General features: G+C 38.8%; 2 protein-coding genes across 2 annotated transcripts; both read left to right on the forward strand.

Annotated features, from left to right (window-relative positions):
- The first annotated feature begins 5,477 nt into the window (after nucleotides 1-5,477).
- On the forward strand, nucleotides 5,478-6,005 carry LOC102127362 (keratin-associated protein 13-1-like). The gene has a single exon (XM_005548848.3). It carries the CDS (start codon nucleotides 5,478-5,480, stop codon nucleotides 6,003-6,005), a length of 528 nt encoding a protein of 175 aa, XP_005548905.3.
- Nucleotides 6,006-17,042: 11,037 nt separating this feature from the next.
- KRTAP27-1 (keratin associated protein 27-1) lies at nucleotides 17,043-17,663 on the forward strand. Its single transcript, XM_005548849.3, is given in 1 exon segment — nucleotides 17,043-17,663. A coding segment is annotated over 1 exon segment (621 nt).
- The last annotated feature ends 3,301 nt before the right edge of the window (nucleotides 17,664-20,964 follow it).

The raw sequence follows: 20,964 nt of genomic DNA on the forward strand, positions 1-20,964 counted from the left end.
GGGTGAGAAATCCTGAACTACACAGAAAGCAGTAATAGGAGTGAATAAATGTAAGACAGATTTGGGAAAGAAAATGGCCAATGCTCAGGGTAGATTGTGTATGTTAGGAGGATTCTAAATTGTCTGAGTTAAACAACTAGATAGGTGGAAATGCAGTTTACTAATAGGAGACAAAAATATTTCTGCCTCACAAGAGAAGAGCAGAAGTTCAATGTCATACACATAAAAGTTCAACATCCTTATGAAACCTTTAAGTGGAATGGCAAGAAGTACTTGCATATTTAGGTCTAGAATTAAAAAAGAAAAAGACTATACAGACTGGAAAGATAATTTGAATATTTAAATGTCACAGAATATGGATGGTAGTTGAAGCCATGGAAGGGAGGTGTCTCCTCTATAGAGAGAATATGTCCAGAGATCAATACCAAGTCTTAAGGAGTATTATGAAAGAAATTCAACTAATGGTAACAAAGAATTAGTCAAAGTTCGATAGGGGACTAGAACTGTAATCTCATGGAAGTCTATAGATGAACATGATTTAAGGTTAAGGACATAGTCGCCTGTGTTGAATATGGTTAAATGTTCACATGAGATCATCTTAAAAACATACATCATGTTTGGCAGCATTGAGGCTACTGCTGACCATATCAGAGCAATTCCAGAAGAGTTTTAAACCAGACAGAAACAAGATGGTAACTGTATTAGTCCATTTTCATACTGCTATAAATAACTGCCTGAGACTGGGTAATTTAGAAAGCATAGTGGTTTAACTGACTCACAGTTCAGTTTGGCCGAGGAGACCTCAGGAAACTTACAATCACGAAGGGGAAGCAAGGCATCTTCTTCACAAAGCGGCAGGAAGGAGAAGTGCTGAGTGAAAGGGGAAGAGCACCTTATAAAACCATCAAATCTTGTGCTAACTCACTCACTATCATGAGAACAGCATGGGGGAGCTGCCCCCATGATTCAGTTACCTCCACCTGGTAATTCCCTTGACACACGGGTATTACGGGGATTATTGCAATTACAATTCAAAATGAGAATTGGCCAGGGACACAAAGCCTAATCATATCAGTTATTGAAAAGAGAATTAAAAGTGAGGTAGCTGACAAGCTGATTGCATGCCTCTTTAGATAATCCTGATGTAAAATGAGAAGAGCTATATAATTATAGAGAAAATGGCACTATTTAAAATTTTTGGATTGAAGAAGATTGAGCATGGTTATAAGGCTGAGAATAAAAGAACCATTAGAATGAAAGAGAATGAAGCAATTGGAAAGAGAAAGAAAAATAATTGAGGAAGGCCCCAAAGGCAATTTTGCTTGGGGTATGGATTGAGGACAGATATTGAGCATCACTTCAAGCACTGAAATTTGTAAGAGATTTTGATTTTTAAAGTGAACATGTTGATATAGTCAAAGTAAGGGAAATTAAACACTTCAAATGAGACGTATTCAAGAATATGTACAAATATGAGATGCATGCTAGAGGGCCATGTTTATGGAAATACAAAGTGAAGAGAATATACAATTTCTCTTAAGGTTCATGCATTTGCATCATGTAAAGTGCAAAAGTAATTACAGTTTCTGCAATTACTTTTAATGTCAAAAATCACAATTACTTTTGCACCAGCCTAAAGGAAGAAAGAACTGGACTCAGAGCCAGAGACATGTATTCCAATCCCAAGCTCGCAGCTTTTTGACTACATGACATCGTATCCTCAGTTGACAAATTATTATTCTATGATTATAGCTCCTTCAATGGTATGAAGCATTAGTGTGAAATCCACGAAAGCACGTTCAGATCCAAACAGCTTTATAAAAAGGTGACATGAAGTGATGCAAACTATTTTGGCAGAATTTCCTAATTCAGTAAATATATAACCATAATATTTGACCTTTCTCAAAATTTATTTAAATGTGTTTAAATTCTTAGAGAGATGTTTTCTAATTTACTTAATAAAGAAGTGGCTCTTTATATTTAAAACTATTGTATAAAGCTGGGCGCAGTGGCTCATGCCTGTAATCCTAGAACTTCGGGAGGCTGAGGTGGGGAGCCCAGGAGTTTGAGCTCGAGCGTGGGCAACATAGAAAGGCCACATCTCTATTAAAAATTAAAAAAAAAAAAAAGCTAGGCCTGGTGGTGCATGCCTGTAGTACCAGTCACTTGGGAGGCTGAGGTGGGAGGATCACTTGAGCTCGGGAACTCCAGGCTGCAGTTAGCCAAGATCACACCACTGGACTCCAGCCTGGGCCATGGGAGTGAGACCGTGTTTCAAAGATTAAATAAATAAATAAATAAATAAATAAATAAATAAATGAAACTATTGCATTGCCTTAAGTTACATATATGACATTTTAATTTTTGAAAAAATTACAGTGATATCTACTTTTAGAAGAGTATTCCAAGTTCCAAAAGTAACCTATGTAAATATTTAATTTTTAAAAATTATAGTTATTTTTATCTTTTAAAAAAATTACGTAGAATTTGAGAAATTATAAAATAGCTGAGATTAATAGTGGCTATAGTAGACTCCTGGACATCCCCTAAGTAACACTGATATGCCTACAGGAATAGAGGAAAACTAATTAAAAGACTTTGATACCACAGTGATTCAGGAAAATTGGTATATAGCTGGTTGTGATGGAGAATTTGAGCTAAGAGAAATGCTTGGGTAGTGTGTATGGTTTTTTGCATCAGTAGTATAATGGAAAGAAGCCATAATTAAAATATTACTGCAATGTAAAATTGTACCCAGACTTCTGGTTAAGCTAACTGATCACCTTTACCAATTATAGTTTATTTGATCCTGCTGCCTTGTGTAATGAGAAGAGAACAAGTGCACATTCACATACAAGGACTATAAAGATTGTTCGGGAAGTGCCCCTACACACTAAAACCTTAATTTCCATCCTCCATTCATCTTCTAAGTGGCAGTCTATCTTAATAGGCCTTGGCTTACTGGTTATGATTAACTTGGGGATATATTCATTTATAAAAGATAGATTTAATATTCATTTCACTTTTAATTAGAGGTAACTTTAAAAGCAGAAACATTATTTTCACATGCATACATTTATCTTGAGTGAAAGTAAAATAAAAGTCAATTATTTGATATAAATAATCAATGAGCACCCATGATGTGCCAGGAATCAGGTCAAAGAAGACTAAGCACCATCACTGACCCCACAAAACTTCTGTGTATTGTGTTCTTCTCACATATGTAATTTCCCTGCAAGCTGAACTACTACTCACCCTGCATGAGCCATTTCAAAATACATCCCTTGCAATTCCTCCACAGTGTGTGTGTGTGTGTGCGTGTGTGTGTGTGTGTGAACTAGATTATCAAATACTGAGATCTTTGTTCCTGAAGAGCTAAAGTCTAGTTGAGATGAACACCTGTCTGATAGGAGGAGTTTGATTTTGGCATTGAAGGATGAGAAGTGTCAACCTAAAAAGAAACTCACACATGCTTTTCAGAACAAATGAGTTTTAATTGGAAAGAGCAGAGGAGTACAATCTGGGAACTTGCATGCTATGCTGGATGATGGATCATAGGCACATCCAAGGGGTCAGGGCACAGGAGAAGTTGTTAAATACAAAGAGAGGTCCAGGTAAGCTGCTTTGAGACAAGATTCACTGGTCAAAAGCTGATTGCAGGAATTGACATTTGTTTATTGGTAAAGACAGCTGTTGCTAGGTAGCTGTCCTGGAAGCTATTTATCTGGAATACTGCAATTTGAAGAAGTTCTTGTGATAAGCCTTGTTACAGGCATGTGTGCATGAGGATTTTTTTGTGGTCTCTCTTGACCCCATTTTGTTAGAGTTTGACATAAATGACTCCATTTTGGTATCTCTTTCACAAACGGATTTGGTGTAATGTGAGCAATGCACTTGGTAGAAATTTGTTAGCAAAACAATGGACAAAATATTCCCTTGTTGCCAGATAAGCAAATACTACAGGAGATTACGAAAAACAATCATCTATGAAACAGTTTGAAAAGATCAAATTACATAAATAGCTTTTTGCTTTCCAGTTTCTAAAAGATGCTTGAAGGCAGAAGTTGGATATGATAATAAGTGGGGAAAAAAGACATTTCTAATTCCAAGATTTTTCTTTATACCATTGATGTTTTATAGTGGTAAAGATAATTTTAACTACTTAATATAATGGTAAATTTTATGCTGCTTTGTCTTCCTAAAAGGATGAACAGGAGAAGCTGAGCAAGGAGTGAAATGAATCACTCTCAAAGGTGTCATATTTCTCACTCCCAACTGAGTTGGCAAAAGGTCGGCACCCTATTAAAATTCAAGTTTCTGCAAATGTATTTTATTGGTAGTCAACTCACTAAAGGCATATCAGTTTCTAACAACTAGTCCCAGTGAAAGTCTGTGTTTGCCAAAGAATTTTCTGCCTCACACTAAAAAAGAATCTAATAACTCCATGGTGGATAAAACACGAGTTGCTTAAAGAGGATAAGCTGAATGAGAGGGCAAATAGAAGATAATTTGTAACAAAACATCTCTATAGTAACTCTGAATACTAAAAAAATAACCAAAATCAATTAAGCTGTCCCCTCAGCTGGCTATATTTGGGGAATTCATAAAAGGGGTAAGAATACTCAAGTAGATATATCAGATGAAATGCAAATATTAACACCTTGAAAGTTTTTTGTTTTTTCACCTGCATACTCAATTGTCCATGTGATTTGGGGAGCAGAAATTACAAGCTTCACAAATTGTCTATATAGTGTGGTTCTGCTGACCTTAAAGACAGATACACCTGGAATGGCATGGGGTCCATGATTTGTTTATTACCTGAATGTTACATCACTTCTCGAAACCTCCATGGCCTCACTTCTAAATTGTTTATGACCATTTGTATCTCATAAGATGTTGGCAAAGATTAAATCACAGGACATTCTTAAATGTTGTGCATGTAGTTAATGCTTAATAAAGCATATGTAAATAATGGGAGTGGGTGGGTGCTGATGACTGTTAGGAGTACCGGTAGGAATTTGCAGGCTGAAGCTCAGAATACCCACAGTCAAGCTCAATAAAAGGGTGGGGAGGCACTATGTGTATCATGACCACCCCTTTTATTGAGCTTGACTCTTATTTCGGCAGAGAGAGAGACACAGACAGACAAAGAGATGGGGGGCGGGGGGCGGGGGGGGAGAGAGAGAGAGAGAGAGAGAGAGAGAGAGAGAGAGAGAGAGAGAAACAGAGAGAAGCCAATGGGCTTCAATAAACCGGAATTAATACACTGTTGTTAACGACAAATGATTGTGTTGAGTTATATTTATAACCTAGGTTACTTAGTCATTTGATGGAAACACATTCACAAGAATGGGGGGAGGTGTCCCAGATACTGCATCACACCCAGCAGCGTGAGGGTATAAACGTCACTGGGCACAGGCAGGGACATGAGGGCATCTTCTCAGTGCAACTCAGCTGAACTCACATTTCCTCTCAACATGTCCTACAACTACAGCTCTGGAAACTTCTCCTCCCGCTCCTCTGGGGGCTACCTGCGCTACCCAGGCTACTCCTGTGGCTATTCATACCACAGCAACCTGGTCTGCAGCACTGACCTCTGCTCTCCCAGCACCTGCCAGCTGGGTTCCTCTCCCTATAAGAGCTTTCAGGAGATCTGCTCGGACACCCCTAGCTGCCACATGTCCTGTGTGGAGTCCAGCCCCTGCCAGACCTCCTGCTACAGCCCCAGAATCTCCTTACTCTGCGGTCCCTGCCAGTCGACTTACTCTGGATCGCTAGGCTTTGGATCCAGCAGCTGCCGCTCCCTGGGCTATGGATCGAGGAGCTGCTACTCAGTGGGCTGTGGATCCAGTGACTTCAGATCCGCAGGTTATGGAGGCTGTGGCTTCTCTTCCCTGGGCTATGGATCTGGATTCTGCCACCCAACATATGTTCTCTCTAGGATGTTCCAATCTTCTGATTACAGACCAACTTGTGGATTTGGCTTCTACCGATCAACTTGCTAAGGGCTCCAAATCTCCATGTTACAATTGTTTCTCTCAAAGTGCATCTCAGCTATTATCTAGATAGAATCTATATTCTACTAACCAGAAGAGATAATTTTTTAAAACCTATTAATATTAAAATAACTTTTCTCATAGAATACTCATCTCTTTTTCTTCTGTTTTCTTGTATTTTCCCCTTCCTTTTCTAGTTAAAAATGGATCAAGAGTTGATTTCTTTTTCTTCAAATAAACTCATTTAATCTGGTATCAGATCACAAATCTTGTTGTTAGTTTTCTTTATAAGATGTCTGTTGGGAATTTGAAATCCCCACTTTTTGTCTAAAAATAAAATATTCACTTTGAAGGAAAGGAGTAGGTTCCCTAATAGGCAGAGTTTTCTAACAACAGAGAGCTAGTTCCTGGGAATTTCTGCTAAGTAGACTCAGAGATTGGACAGGGGATTATCTCTGCTTTTCTATTCGTGGCCATTTAAGCCTAATCAGGACACTTCACTTTGGTTAAACTACTAATGGGTCTAGTCTAGGAAGGAAAGATCCAGAGACAGCAGTGCTGTTTTAGCAAGTACTAGCCTGGCTGTTTTTATGAGAAAATTATTAAAATCCTACCTGTGTAATCATCCTTCCTAGACATATATAAGCCATAATAAAATTCTGAGGTCAGGATTTTAACTGACTTCAGTAGCTAGTATCATGAAACAAACGGTTTAGGTATGGATGAAATTAAACATGTATGCATTCCACTATAAGAAGAATAATATAATATCTAAGAGGCTTTTTTTCTTTTTAATGTTGGTGCTTCACTCCCTCCTCCTTTTATTTGGTCACTATAAAGCCATCTGATGTTATAGTAGAAGTCACCTGAAAACTGTTGAGACCTGGCAGTATCATGCATAGGTGACACGGACTGAGAAGTAAGACTTTACCAGTTGATATCCTGGGCTTGTATCTAGATGTAAAACCAGATAGTCCATTATATTCTTACATTAAGTGGAACACAATCATCTACATTTTCAAATATCTGAGTGGATGTGGGTAGCTTATCGTTCACTGCTCTCACAGCTGTTTTCCTTCTCGCTTTTCTTTCTATGGAAATTGAATTTTGTTTGTGCCTCCCTCCTTGTCCACATATAGTCCTGCAAATGAATGTGGTTATGCCTTAGGCTTTAGGATTGAATTTGGCTACTCTAGAGCACCCCAGTACCTACTGAAAGTGATTGGTTCAGGAATGAGCATGTGATCTGATGTAAGCCAATGAGAAACAAGGAGCCATGGGGAACAATGCTTCTGGTAAAGTTCTTTCTCTGGGGTTTCTTAAAGGGACTCTCTCTACCTCCGGAATTTGTTGTATGTGGAATGCTGCATCCGTTTTGCATATGGCCTGATTTTTTTTTTTTTTTTTTTCTTGAGACAGGGTCTCCCTCTGTTGCCCAGGCTGGAGTGCAGTGGCACAATCTCAGCTCACTATAACCTCTGCCTCCTGGGTCCAAGTGATTCTCTCCTGCCTCAGCCTCCTGAGTAGCTGGGATTACAGGTGCATGCCACCATGCCCGGCTAGTTTTTGTATTTTTTTGTGGAGATGGGGTTTTGCCATGTTGGCCAGGCTGTTGACGAATTCCTGACCTCAAGTGACCTCAAGTGATGTGCCTGCCTCAGCCTCCCAAAGTGCTGAGATTACAGGCGTGAGCCACCATGCCCGACCTAACCTGAAAATTAAGTCATCAAATGAAAGAGGACAGAACCAAGAGAAATTCAGGAGAACAGAGCCTGGACCATCTCACTTCTGGACACTGGTTTATGTAAACCAGTAAAATTCCTTATTGGTTAAGCCATTTTGAATTACAATTTCTGTTACTTGTAGCTAACATGTTTTTAAATGAGACACTCATTTAAAATCTTCAACAATCCTCCTTCCCAATGAAGTCCCCTTAATATAATTGTAAAGGCCATTTGCAACCCATCTCTGCCTTCCTTCCAGCCCCTTTCTCACCACTCCTTTACCTACCTACACTTCACCAACGTACACTCCATCAATGCTACCCACTCCCATTTCCATGAACACATGGTGTAGGACTGAGATCATATACAGCCTAGGATCTATTACAGGAATATATCTCTCCTCCCTTCAAAGTTCACAGAAATATCTTTTTTCTCACCTTGTTTGTTTGTTTGGTTGGTTGCTTGCTTTTTTTTTTTTTTTTTTTTTTTTTTTAGAGACAGGGTCTCACTATGTTGTCCAGGCTGGAGTGCAGTGGCTATTCACAGGCATGATCCTACTACGGATCAGCAGTGAGTTTTCCCTTCTCCATTTCCAGTCTGGGCTAGTTTACCCCTCCTTAGGCAATTTAGGGGTCCCCTGCTCCCAAGAGGTCATCATATTGATGCAGATTTACTGTGGACATCCAATCAGCAGAGCACACTACAACCCAGAACTCCTGGGCTCAAGCAATCCTCCCTCTTCAGCCTCCTGAGTAGCTGTGACTACAAGCACATGCCACCATGCTGGGATTACCCCTTTTAAATAAACTCTATAGTCAGTAAAGTTGATTATTTCCTAAACAATACTAGCATTTTATATATATATATATGTGTGTGTGTGTGTGTGTGTACCAATTTTTAATATTTAAAAGTATTATTTTTATTCAGTACTATTTTTTACTTGTTTGTTTACCCTCATTGTACCCTCCATGAACAAAACAGAATCTTGTCTAACAGAATCTTGCCAGCAGTTAATACAGACACACCTCAGAGATATTGCAGGTTCCAGACCACTGCAAAGACTTAAAAGTCAAAATTATTTCTTGATCTGTGGGCTGCAGAATAGCTGTTCTGTTAGCAGGCATGAAAACAACATTAATCTTCTTGTACATTTCTATCAAAGCTCTTGGGTGACTAGGTGCATAGTCAATGAGCAGTAATATTTTGAAATGAATCTTTCCTTAGCAGTAGGTCTCAACCATGGGCTTCAAATATTCAGTAAACCATGCTGTAAACAGATGTGCTGTCATCCAGGCTTTGTTGTTCCATTTACAGAGCACAGGTGGGTTAGATTTAGCATAATACTTAAGGGCTTTGTGATTTTCAGAACGGTAAATGAGCATTGGCTTGCACTTGTCACCAGCTGCATTAGCCCCTAAAAAAGAGTCAGCCTGTCCTTTGAAACTTTGGAGCCAGGCATTGACTTCTCTCTAGCTATAAAAGTCCTAGATGATGTTATCTTCCAATAGAATGCTATTTCATCTAAATTGAAAATCTGCTGTTTTGTGTAGCCACCTTCTTCAATGATCTTGGCTAGATCTTCTGGATAACTTGCAGCAGTTTCTCCATCAGCACTTACTGATTTACCTTGCACTTTTGTGTTATAGAGATGGTTTCCTTCCTTAAACCTCATGAATCAGCCTCTGCTAGCTTCTGACTTTTCTTCTAAAGCTTCCTTACCTCTCTCAGTATTCATTGAATTGAATAGAGTTAGCGTCTCACCCTGGATTAGGTTTTGGCTTAAGGTAATGTTGTGGCTGGTTTGATCTTCTATCCAGACCGCTGAAACTTTCTCCATATCAGCAAGGAGCTTGTTTTGCTTTCTTATCATTTGTGTGTTCATATAGAGTATCATTCTTCTCATTAGTATAGGTTAGCACTTTTAATTTCCTTTAGGGACTTTTCCTTTGCATTCACAAGTTAGTTATTTGGTGCAAGAGGCCTAGCTTTCAGTCTGTCTCAGCTTTCAGCATTGTCTTCCTCACTAAGCGTAATCATTTTTAGCTTTTGATTTAAAATAAGAGGCATGTGACTCTTCCTTTCACTTGAACACACAGAGGCCATTTTAGGTTCGTGATTGGACTAATTGCAATATTGTTGTGTCTCCGGGAACTGGGAAGCCTGAAGAGAGGGAGAGAGACAGGGGCATGCCATTCAATGGAACCATTCTAACACATACAACATTTGATTTATTAAGTTTGTTGTCTTATTGGTATGGGAGGTGGGCAGGGAAGTGCTGGGTAGAGAAAGGTAGGTGCCTGGCTATGGCTCCACCCCCCAGGCCTGTGCCCACGGACCTAGGTGAGGACAGACATTTCTGATTTTTGTGCCCAAATGTTGCATTACCCAAGACCACCTGGCCTGCCACGCCCCCCATCCTATGCCTATAAAAAACCCGAAACCCTAGTGGGCATGCACACAAGCAGCTGGGCATCAAGAGGAACACACCAGCAGAAGAAGACACAAGTGGCTAGACGTCAAGAGGAATGCACTGGTGTAAGAGCACACTGACAGACCCCGGCAGACCCGCAGACCATCAACTGGTGGAATGATGCGAAGTTTGGCTGGGGCAGTTAGAGGAGAGCCTGGCCACTGAGCGGGCCCAATTCCAGGGTACAACCACCTTCCCACTCCATCTCCCTTCTGGCTCCCCCATATGCTGAGAGCCACTTCCGTTCAATAAAACTTGCACTCAACTCATTCTCCAAGCCCACATGTGCTCTGATTCTTCTGGTATACCAAGGCAACAAACTCTGGGATACAGAAAGCCGCCTGTCTTTGTGATACGGCAGAGGGTGTGATTGAGCTGACTAACACAAGCTGCCTCTGGACAACTAAACTGAAAGAACACCGTAACACACGCCCACGGGGGCTACAGCTGTAAACATTCACTCCTAGACACTGCTGTAGGGTTGCAGCCCCACAACCTGTCCATCTGCCTGTTCCCCCAGAGGTTTGAGCAGGGGATCACCAAAGAAGCGAGCCACAACCCCATTGCATGCCTTGCAAGGGAGAACAAAAGAACTTTTCCCATTTCATCATATGGATGTGGTTTGTGGCACCCCAAAACAATTACAAGAATAACATTAAACATCACTGATCACAGATCACCATAACAGATAAAAGAATAATGAAAAAGTCTGAAATACTGCAAGAGTTACCGAAATGTGGCACAGAGACCTGAAGTGAGCACACACTATTGGAAAAATGATGCCAATAGCTTTGCTTAACTCAGTGTTGCCACAAACCTTTAATTTGTAAAACATGCAGTATCTGCAAAGTGCAATAAAGAAAAGCACAATAAAATGTGGTATGCCTGTACTCAATAAAAGATAAATAAATATTGAATAAATGAATGGAATTGAGCTAGGTGACAGTCCCCAGGATATGTCAATGACACATCAAACACGCATTCATTTTTGCTAGTGGAACTCTTTTTAGATAAGCTAGTTGTCACCAATCCTCTGATCATCGTCATCACAATGGATTTAGCACAATCTCAATGTCTTAATGACACACTGTCACAACTCCAGTGCCTACAGAAGTGAGACAGCTCAAAAACAAATTCACATTTCTGGATCACACACAAACAGAAAAATAGCTTCACTCAAAGATAACCTCAGAGGAAGGCAAGAACAACTATATCTGGGGAAAGAAGCAAAAACAAGGGTATAATTACTACAATAAACTATAATGCTTTCACATCCAAGATACAATGGAACAAAGGGTCGGAAAATGTGGACTGTAATACTCAGATAGTCAAAACACTGTGGTTCACTCTTTTCTCCAATTACTTATTGTTAAGAGCTGCATAGACACTGTGTAATCCTCCAACTTTTATGTTTTACTTATTTTGTTTTTTGTTTGGCTATTTGAATTAATGTGTCATATAACTGAATTGTAAGTGACCAAGAACTAGCCAAAGAAGCAAAATTATTTAGAGACAGTCTCAGAGAACAAATGATGTCACATATGCTTTACTTTATCATATTATAAAATATCTATTTCTCATTAGAAACAGAAAGCTGGCAAAATACCATTTCTATATTCCACATAAGAATTTTGAATATTCCATAACTTAAAATTTTTTTTCTATATGCATTACAGTGTCTGAGAAGGGTTATATGATACTTGATTTATTTCATAGAACATTATATTTAAGAAAAGTTATTCATTTTCCTCAATAAAAGCCTCTTTTGTGGTAGACTAATGTGCACTTGACTGCAGAAATATACTTTTAATTTATTCTCAAGAGTTGCTCTCAAATACTATAAGATTAATACTATAAGATGAATTAATATAAGATTAATACTGTAAGATTAAATACTATAAGATTACTAATTTTACAGTTGTGGATCTTGACTAGCATCTGTGGGAACTAATAATGTACTGACTTCAGTCTTTGGTCTGTCCTGTTAAAATTTTATATGTAATCTTAATAAAAATCAGATGGTCTTAAATGCAAGTGAAGATTTCATACAACAGACAGATTTGACAAGATGTCATGTAATGTTAATTCTATGTTATTAAGATTCTGACTGAAAATTATAGGATGTGACAGCTGGAAAGGACCTTAGAGAGCTTCTCATCTAAACTCATTATCTTAAAAGATATTCAGAGAGGCAGAGTGACTTGTCCAAATTTATGCAGTGAATTGATGGAGCCAAGATCTCTTCACACTTTTTCTAGTATTCCTTCATTGCTATGCAGTGGTTCTATATGAAACTTACTGAATGGAGATGAGGAATGGATTAGAATTAACTTAGGGCATTTGGTGAATGGAGAAGAGGAATGGATTAAAATTAACTTAGGGCATTTGGTATGAGTTTGGTTGACAAGATAAAACTAAGACAAGGATGAGGCAAATAAATTATGGTACCATTGGGATGAAGAGAGTGCCTAGGCCCAAGCATGGTGGCTCATGCCTGTAATCCCAGCACTTTGGGAGGGTGAGGCAGGAGGATCACTTGAGTCCAGGGATTCAAAACCAGCCTGGGCAGCATAGTGAAACCCCTGTCTCTACAAAATAATTTAAAATAATCAAGTGTCATGGTGTGAGCCTGTAGTCCTAGCTATTTAGAAAACCAAGGTAGGAGAATTGCTTGAGTCCAGGAGTTCGAGGTTGCAAACTGTGATCACGCCGCTGCACTCCAACCTGGGCTACAGAGGAAGACCCTGCCTCTAAAAAAATAAAATAATGGTTATTTTATTTTATTTTATTTTACATTAATGTTTCTAAACAAGTGATTAAGAAGTTTAGCATAGCCATATGATCAAATATAAAGGACATATAAATTATTCAATGTTACAACTACGAAATATTGAGCTCTTAAGAGATGGAGACAAGTTCCATCCTTAATGGGAATAAGTATAATCCAATCTTTAAAGGAATGTGAAAATTAACACATAATTATAAATCAACAACATAATCATAAACATAAAAAACTGTGCTTGTTTTTGCTTATAATTTTATATCAATCCTAGATTGACGTTATCATGAGAAGTGTCTTAGTCTGCATTAAGATTCCTAACCTAGTCAGTAATAATAGCTGTTATTATTTATCATTCAATATGTGGCAGGCAATCTGGTACCATATACAATATCTTGTTTATTTTAATTTTTAAAATGAAAAAGCCATGACATAGAAAACTTATTGAACCTGTTCGAAGTTACAGTTTGAGATTGTAAATATTGGCTTAGAATCCTGGCATTCTCACTCTAGAATTCTTGTATTTAATTGCATCCTCATACCAAATGTTGATATTCCACCCTCTGGTGGTGAGGAGGTGCCACTGCAGCTGCAATCATTCCAGGAGAATGATTTCAAGTCCAGGAGAGACCAGGGAATTGTTCAACCCTTAGTAGCAAGAGTATCCAGTTACTGTATGCAATTAGGTAACCAGTTCTATCTATTTCTCAAGAATACTAGCAGATAAACTACATAATCATATATTTTCAAATGCTTACAAAGCTAATACTTAGCTTTAAGTAGGCTGCATGTAAACAATTCCTACGTCATCCCATAGTAATAAACCAGGTAACTCCCTCTATAAATCCAGCAACAACCAAAATCTGTGTTTACTCATTGAATCAAAATTATATACTGAAACACTTATTAATTTGGCACTCACTTAAATAAAATGTGTGAATGCCTCATTCCAAAGAGAAAATAACTCATGGAGTGACCTTATTCACAAATGACAGACTTAACATCACCATATGAAATTTGAAGGGACTGCCCAAGTACTCACTAACTGACTGCATATTGTGAAATTAATAAGAAGGCTGCTGGCTGGAGACAGTTCTGTAAATTCCAGCCTATAGGATGTCCTGCCTATGCCTACACAATTTGGCAAGAGGACTCTGTGTTGGCATTGAAAACATTGAAAACTGGTTCCCATTTTCATGGTAAAAACATACCTACACGGCTGGGCACAGTGGCTCATGCCTGTAATCCCAGAACATTTGGAGGCCAAGGCAGGTGGATCACTTGAGGTCAGGAGTTCGAGATGAGCCTGGCCAACATGGTGAAACCCCGTCTCTACTAAAAATACAAAAATTAGCCAGGCATGGTGGCGCACACCTGTAATCCCAGCTATTTGGGAGGCTGAGGCAGGAGAATGGCTTGAACCCGGAAGGTGGCGTTTGCAGTGAGCCAAGATCAACGCCACTGTACTCCAGCCTGGATGACAGAGCAAGACTCTGTCTCAAACAATAATAAATAAATAAATAATCTACAAATAAACATGATTTTGAAATAATTGAATAAGTTTGTGCCATGCTAATAAGTAGCTTTCTTAATGATTTTGTTCTTATTAAACAAAGGGGTAGCCAAAAAAAAGACATAGTTTTTAATTTTTTTTCCTTTGAGTTCAATACTCTTGCCAATTCTTAGAAATCTTGGATATGCCAAAATTTCAAAACTATATTTCTTCAGACATTTAGTTATAATTTGAATCAATTTTTATTTAGCACCTTCTATTTATGAATTTTTGAAGATAGATACATTTATGGAGATCTCGTGATGTGGCAACAAGACACCAGGCACAGTGTTGTGGGTATGGAAGTGAGGAAGATACACATGCTTCTCCTCTTCATGGAATTCACAATTAGTGGCAAAGGTACAAAAGAGAAATAAATAAAATCATCATAAGTTAAGATGAGTTTTAAAAAGGAAAAAAATATTAGATCCTGATAATGGAATTTTTTCATATAGGATGATAGAGAGACATTCAAAGAAGTAACTCTTAAGACACAAAAGATGAGAACTATAGACAGAATGGGAGAAAGCAATGGAGGGATGAAACAGACAGGCAGCTGCGTGTGCAAAGTACAGAGGCAAGGAAAGGTTTAGTGTGCCAAGGAGCTGCATAAGGCCTGTGAGGATGAAGCATGTTGGGCAGAGCCACATGACAAGAGTTACTCTTAGAAAAATAGGGTCGGGTGTGGTGGCTCACGCCTGTAATCCCAGCACTTTGGGAGGCCGAGATGGGAAGATCACCTGAGGTCAGGAGTTCGAGACCAGCCTGGCCAACATGTTGAAACCCTGTCTCTATTAAAAATACAAAAATTAGCTGGGCGTGGTGGTTGGCGCCTCTAATCGCAGCTACTCGGGAGACTGAGGCAGGAGAATTGCTTGAACCAGGGAGGCAGAGGTTGCAGTGACTCAAGACCATGCCATTGCACTCCAGCCTAGGCAACAAGAGCGAAACTTCGTCAAAAAATAAAAAATAAAATAAAATAAGAAGAAGAAGAAAGAAAAATAGGCTATGGCTAGGTCTTATAAGATGTTGTAGGGAAGGCTAAAGGAAAAAGATCTTATTCTAAGGACAATGAGAATCCATTTGGTATCTTTAAGCAAGAAAGTCACAAGCTATAATGAAGCCTCCGTGCAATAATGAAGCCTCTGTGCAATAATAAATACAAATATGTGTAAGAATTAAATGGGTGGCTGTAGGGTTCATGTGGAGGGCACAGTGAGGTATTTAAACATACAAGTGTGGTTATTCAAAATTATAAATGACTTGCATGTCTTATAAAGGTATTGTATACAAGATGAGTGTGCAGCCTATAAAGCTGAAAGTATTCAGATGTGCCCCTTTATATTTATAATATCCTCAGTCTTTCACATATCAAGGAAGTGTTTGCATAAGAATTACTGAGAATTGCTGAATGTTCTTGGGCTTCTTCAGACCTTGGAAAGGGAGTCTAGATAGTGCACTAAGACTATACTTCTATTTTATTGTCATTAGCTGAGCCAAGTATATTATAGAATATGTTATAGAAATTGTGCTGGTCCGTTCTGTGCCATGAGTATGAAACTATGCTAAGAACGATGTCCTAATGCAATAAACAAAGGAGCTGCTCATCTGTCTGCAGTCAATAAAAAAAACACAGAATAGAGAAAGATGAAAAACACATCTGAAGAAGGTTTGTTATAAAGGAAAGTAATCAACCTTTGAGAAGCACAAACACAAGTAAACAAACCACTTTGTCAAGTATAGAAAAAAGGAATTAAATCTATTAGTAATTCCGAAAAGGAAGTAATAACTCCTAAATGGGAAGATGGGGAAAGACTTCAGGAAAAGGAAGCATTTAAACTTGGCTTTCAAGGAGATGAGGGAAATGAAATGTTAGGCAAAAGACAGGTGTTCCTTGGGCAATGGCCATGTTCAGTACTTCGCATGAACAGTGAGAAGGAATGTGATCACAAAGTCCTCTCACATCCTGGTCCACTGGAGAGAACAGTATCTGAGTGGAATGAGATGGGGCTCAACTGGATCCAATTCTAACTTTAAATGTCTTGAACATCAAATTACCACATTCTGTTACATGGGCAGCTCTCAAAACCAGTGCTAAATGTTAATCAGTATTCAATTGGCCACTGCCTTATGCATTTCTTGTTGTCCACTTACCAATGTGCAGAGTCATGGTGGCAAAAAAAAAAAAAAAAAAAAAAAAAGTTAGCTTGGGTGAACAGGTTTAGACTCTTATTTGACCAACCCCACCTTGAATGAGTCATCTTTGGAGCTAACATAAAAGCCATTTTGAAGATTCAAAATGGACTTACATCTTTGTTAATAAGACATCATCTTCGTATATAACCAAAGTGCTAATGAGATGTTATCCTTCAAATTAGTTTAAGCAAGGAGTTGCAAAGAAGTCTTGAGAAGAAGCCAACACCCAGGTTTCTGAGTATATAATCGCTCCACCAAAGAATTTAATTTTCAAACTCAGCATGTTGAGTCCTTATAACCATCTTTAATTAAGGATTTTAGCAATATGCCTCATAGCCACTGCCATTGACTCAGGAGCTTCCACAATGCCCCACCACTCTCTGCCATCACACATGGCACTAATCCTATAAGCTTTGAAGAAGGATTGTGTTTGCCCAGCAGCTTCCATATCAGAACCTGGCTTCTGGACAACTTTCAAGAAACCTGCAATGAAACCACCAGCTGCCAAATGACCATTTGTGAACAGGACTTATTCACAGACGATAGCTGTGTGCAAAGTACCTGCCTCCCCGGAGTTGTCCAAACAACTTACTCCAATTCCAGGCCCTGCGAAAGGACAGCATGCCAATCAGAAAGTTCTTCAGCAGGGCTGGCTTGTGTTTCTCAGCCTTGCCAATCAGAAAGCACTCAGCAGATGGGTTTTGTAGCCCAGAGCTGCCATCCTGCAAGCCTCAAGGGAAACAGTTGCCCACCCAAGACTTCTGAGTCTAAAAATTGCCTAACTCTGGAATGTGCCTCTAGCCAATGTCAGTCTGAGAACCCTGAATCCAGTTCCTGTAGACCTCTGGTCAATGTAACACCTGAGCCACAACTCCTGGAATCTTCTTCCAGCACTTATGAACCAACTTGCTGTGTTACTGGTGGTTTTCAATTGCCTAGTAAGTGAAGATCTGTAGGGGAGATAGCATATATTCTCATTTGGATAAATTTATTTTTGAGATACTTAAATATGTTGTATTTCTTTAAATACAAAATGTTGTATTTGTGTTTGTTAGTAAATGAACATGTCTTATTTTACTACTGTCTCCAAAGATAAGATTTTTTTTCTTGTTGTTCTTTTGGGTATGCCTAGTGGTAATCTGGGGTTGGAAAGCATGCTAACTATTTTAGAGCAGTAGGATATGATTTGCTATTAAGCAATAAGATTTGTAGCCAGGAAATAACATGAATACTTAAAGGAAACTTCACACTTTGACTGTGAGTTGCTTTCTTTGGAAATACTTAGCATTGGATCTGGCTTATTAAGTAATGTGCTACTAGTCTCAGAAATTCATAAAATATTGGAATTAAAACAAGCGCAAAAGCCTACCTAGTCCTATGAAGTATGATAGGTTCAACTCTATCAGAGGTTGACCAAGTAGTTAATAACATCAGAACCACAACTAAAATCCAGACGTATTCACTGGCCATCTGTTATTTTAGCCATTGAATCATGACATTCTTAAATTAACTATAAGATTAAGTCTTGAATAGTGCAAGGTAATTTTGAATTTCACCTCCATGGGCTTTATAACGACATAGCAACTAGAAAGCTTTATATAGAATGAACTGAAGTTTAGCAAAAAAAAAAAACCGCTGGGTTTTTTTTGTTTGTTTGGTTTTTTTTCTTCCTGATTTCATTATTTCTTAAGTATTTTTTGAGTTTGGAAAATATTCTTTGTATTAAATAAATTTGCTTTGTTTGGAAGCAAAATTTGGACTTGTCACACCATTATTTTTATTCAATCCTTTTGTGGGTGTTATGTTACAGGGTTTTTGTTTGTTTGTTTGTTACCTAATGACAAGAGTATAAATATTTAGGAGAAAAGAGAACATATCCTCTTGTTATAATTTTTATAGTGTGAACCAGAAAGGGGTAACTCATGGCAGTGGTCAACAGAAGATGGAAAATATACTCATATGAATATCATAAGACCATAGAGTGAGATGTGTGAAACTGATTAATTTTAGTTAGGTAGCTTAGCTATTCTGAAATTTTTGGTGTGCTCTTAAATTGATCTTTTTTTTTTTTTTTTTGAGATGGAATCTCATTCTCTTGCCCAGGCTGGAGTGCAGTGGCATGATCTTGGCTCACTGCAAGCTCCGCTTCCCGGGTTCACACAATTCTCCTACCTCAGCCTCCTGAGTAGCTGGGACTACAGGCGCTCGCCACCACGCCCAGCTAATTTTTTGTATTTTTAGTAGAAATGGGTTTCACCATGTTAGCCAGGATGGTCTCGATCTCCTGACCTCGTGATCTGCCCTCCTCAGCCTCCCAAAGTGCTGGGATTACAGGCATGAGCCACCGCGCCCAGCCTTGGATCTTTCATTTTTTCAGGGCAAAGTAAGGTAGTGATTTAGAGCATGAACTCTGAAGATGGATTTCCTTGAGTTGGAATCTTAGCTTTGCTTAGCGACAACCTTTTAAATTCCAACTGTGTGACTATGTGCAAGTTATTTAACCACCTCAGTTTCTTTAACTTCAAAAGTGAAGGATAATGATAGAGCTACTGTGAGCCTTTATAAGTTAATAAATTGAAAGTGTAAGGCTTAAGAAATTACCATGTATATAGCAGATTTAGCAACTCAGCTACCTCAGAGACTCAATATGGAGGAGGTAGTGGGGATTTGTAAATAAACCCAGAAATCCATGACAGATTAGGAAAGCTAGTCATCCAACAAAAGAGAGATTAGCTGTTTTGTAGTTTGGAAGATGCAGGCAGCATCATCTACTAAAGGAGAGAATTAAGAAACTCAAACCCTATCTAGTTGAAGTGAATTGGCAAGTATCTCTGAATCTATGGCAAATCTAATGCTATTGACAATTTACCAGTTAGTTCTGTGGGTGGGTGCCATGGTAATTCTATGTATCAACATGATTGAGCCAACGGCTGCCCAGATTAAGCATTATTTCTGAGTGTGTCTGTGAGAGTTTTCAGGGGAGATAAGCATTTAAATAAGTGTACTCAGTAGATGGCCCTCTCCAATGTGGATGGGAATCATTCAGTCCATCAAGGGTCTAAATAAAACAAATGGTCAGGGAAGGAGAAATGTGCCCCTTATGTTTCCTGCAAACCTACTTGAGCAGGGACATTGGGTTTTCCCGGCCCTCGGACTGGATTTATACCATTGGCTCCCCTGGTTCTGAGATCTTCACATTTGGACTGGAATTATATCACTGGTTTCCTTGCGTTTCCAGGTTGCAGGTGACAGATCATGAGATTTCTTAGCCTCCATAATTGTGTGAGCCAAACCTTCATGATAAATCACTCTCTCTCTTCATACACACACACACACATGCATGCGTATATATACACATACATATATATGGTGAGATAAATATATATATTATATAGATCTATCTATCTATCTATCTATCTATCTATCTATCTATCTATCTATCTATCTTACTGGTTCTGTTTCTCTATGTAGCCCTGAATAATACAGTGGGCTAGACACAGGTCATCTCAAAGAGGAAGATTTAAGCCTAAAATCTATAAAACACCACTTACACAGGTGCTCTGTAGAGGGATAGAATTGAGGGAAGTCTGAGAAAGGCCAACACTATTCAATACCATCAGTAATACTCAGTATTGAGTATTGAGCCTTTGGCAGCCTCAGTAGCAGAACACCCCTGAAGCAAACAACATTGACGTAAAGCTTCCGTCCACAGCACTGATGGCAGTAACACAGCACTGGCAACAGTAAAGACAGAATTTATCTCGTGGCAGCTTCTCAGGATTCTAGTCATAGCCAATCATGTGAACATAGATCAAGTTCATTCACAATGAGGATTTTTACTAATGCAATGCCAATTGGGTTGCCCAGAAAAAGTTCAATTCATTTGGGCCACTGTTTCTAAAGACAAGAAGGAAAACCTACCCATTCCATATGCCTTCCAAGTATATATTACTTTACTGGGTGTGGCTTGCTGAGAAAACAGGACTTTGGTGAAAACTGGCTATGCGTGGTATGTGTTGTGGGGCAGGGGTGTGCCAGGAGAGAGCGACATGATGTTAAGTTTCATTTTCCCATCTATTCTGCTCATCATTCTAGACATTAGCTTTCCAGACTGAGCTTGACCACTCCTCGAAGGAGAAGCTAGCTGAGGAAGGGGCCAGTAGTTAATCCAACTCAATATGGAGCACATTAGAGCTCCTAATAGAGAGAAATTATGTGGACTCAGGTACAAAAGACTTTTGATATTG

Source organism: Macaca fascicularis, chromosome 3 (assembly GCF_037993035.2).
Source record: "Macaca fascicularis isolate 582-1 chromosome 3, T2T-MFA8v1.1".
Taxonomy (NCBI): domain Eukaryota; kingdom Metazoa; phylum Chordata; class Mammalia; order Primates; family Cercopithecidae; genus Macaca; species Macaca fascicularis.

Bases quoted from the DNA above. Each gene is read 5' to 3' on its own strand.
- LOC102127362 (XM_005548848.3), top strand. From the start codon at position 5,478: ATGTCCTACAACTACAGCTCTGGAAACTTCTCCTCCCGCTCCTCTGGG.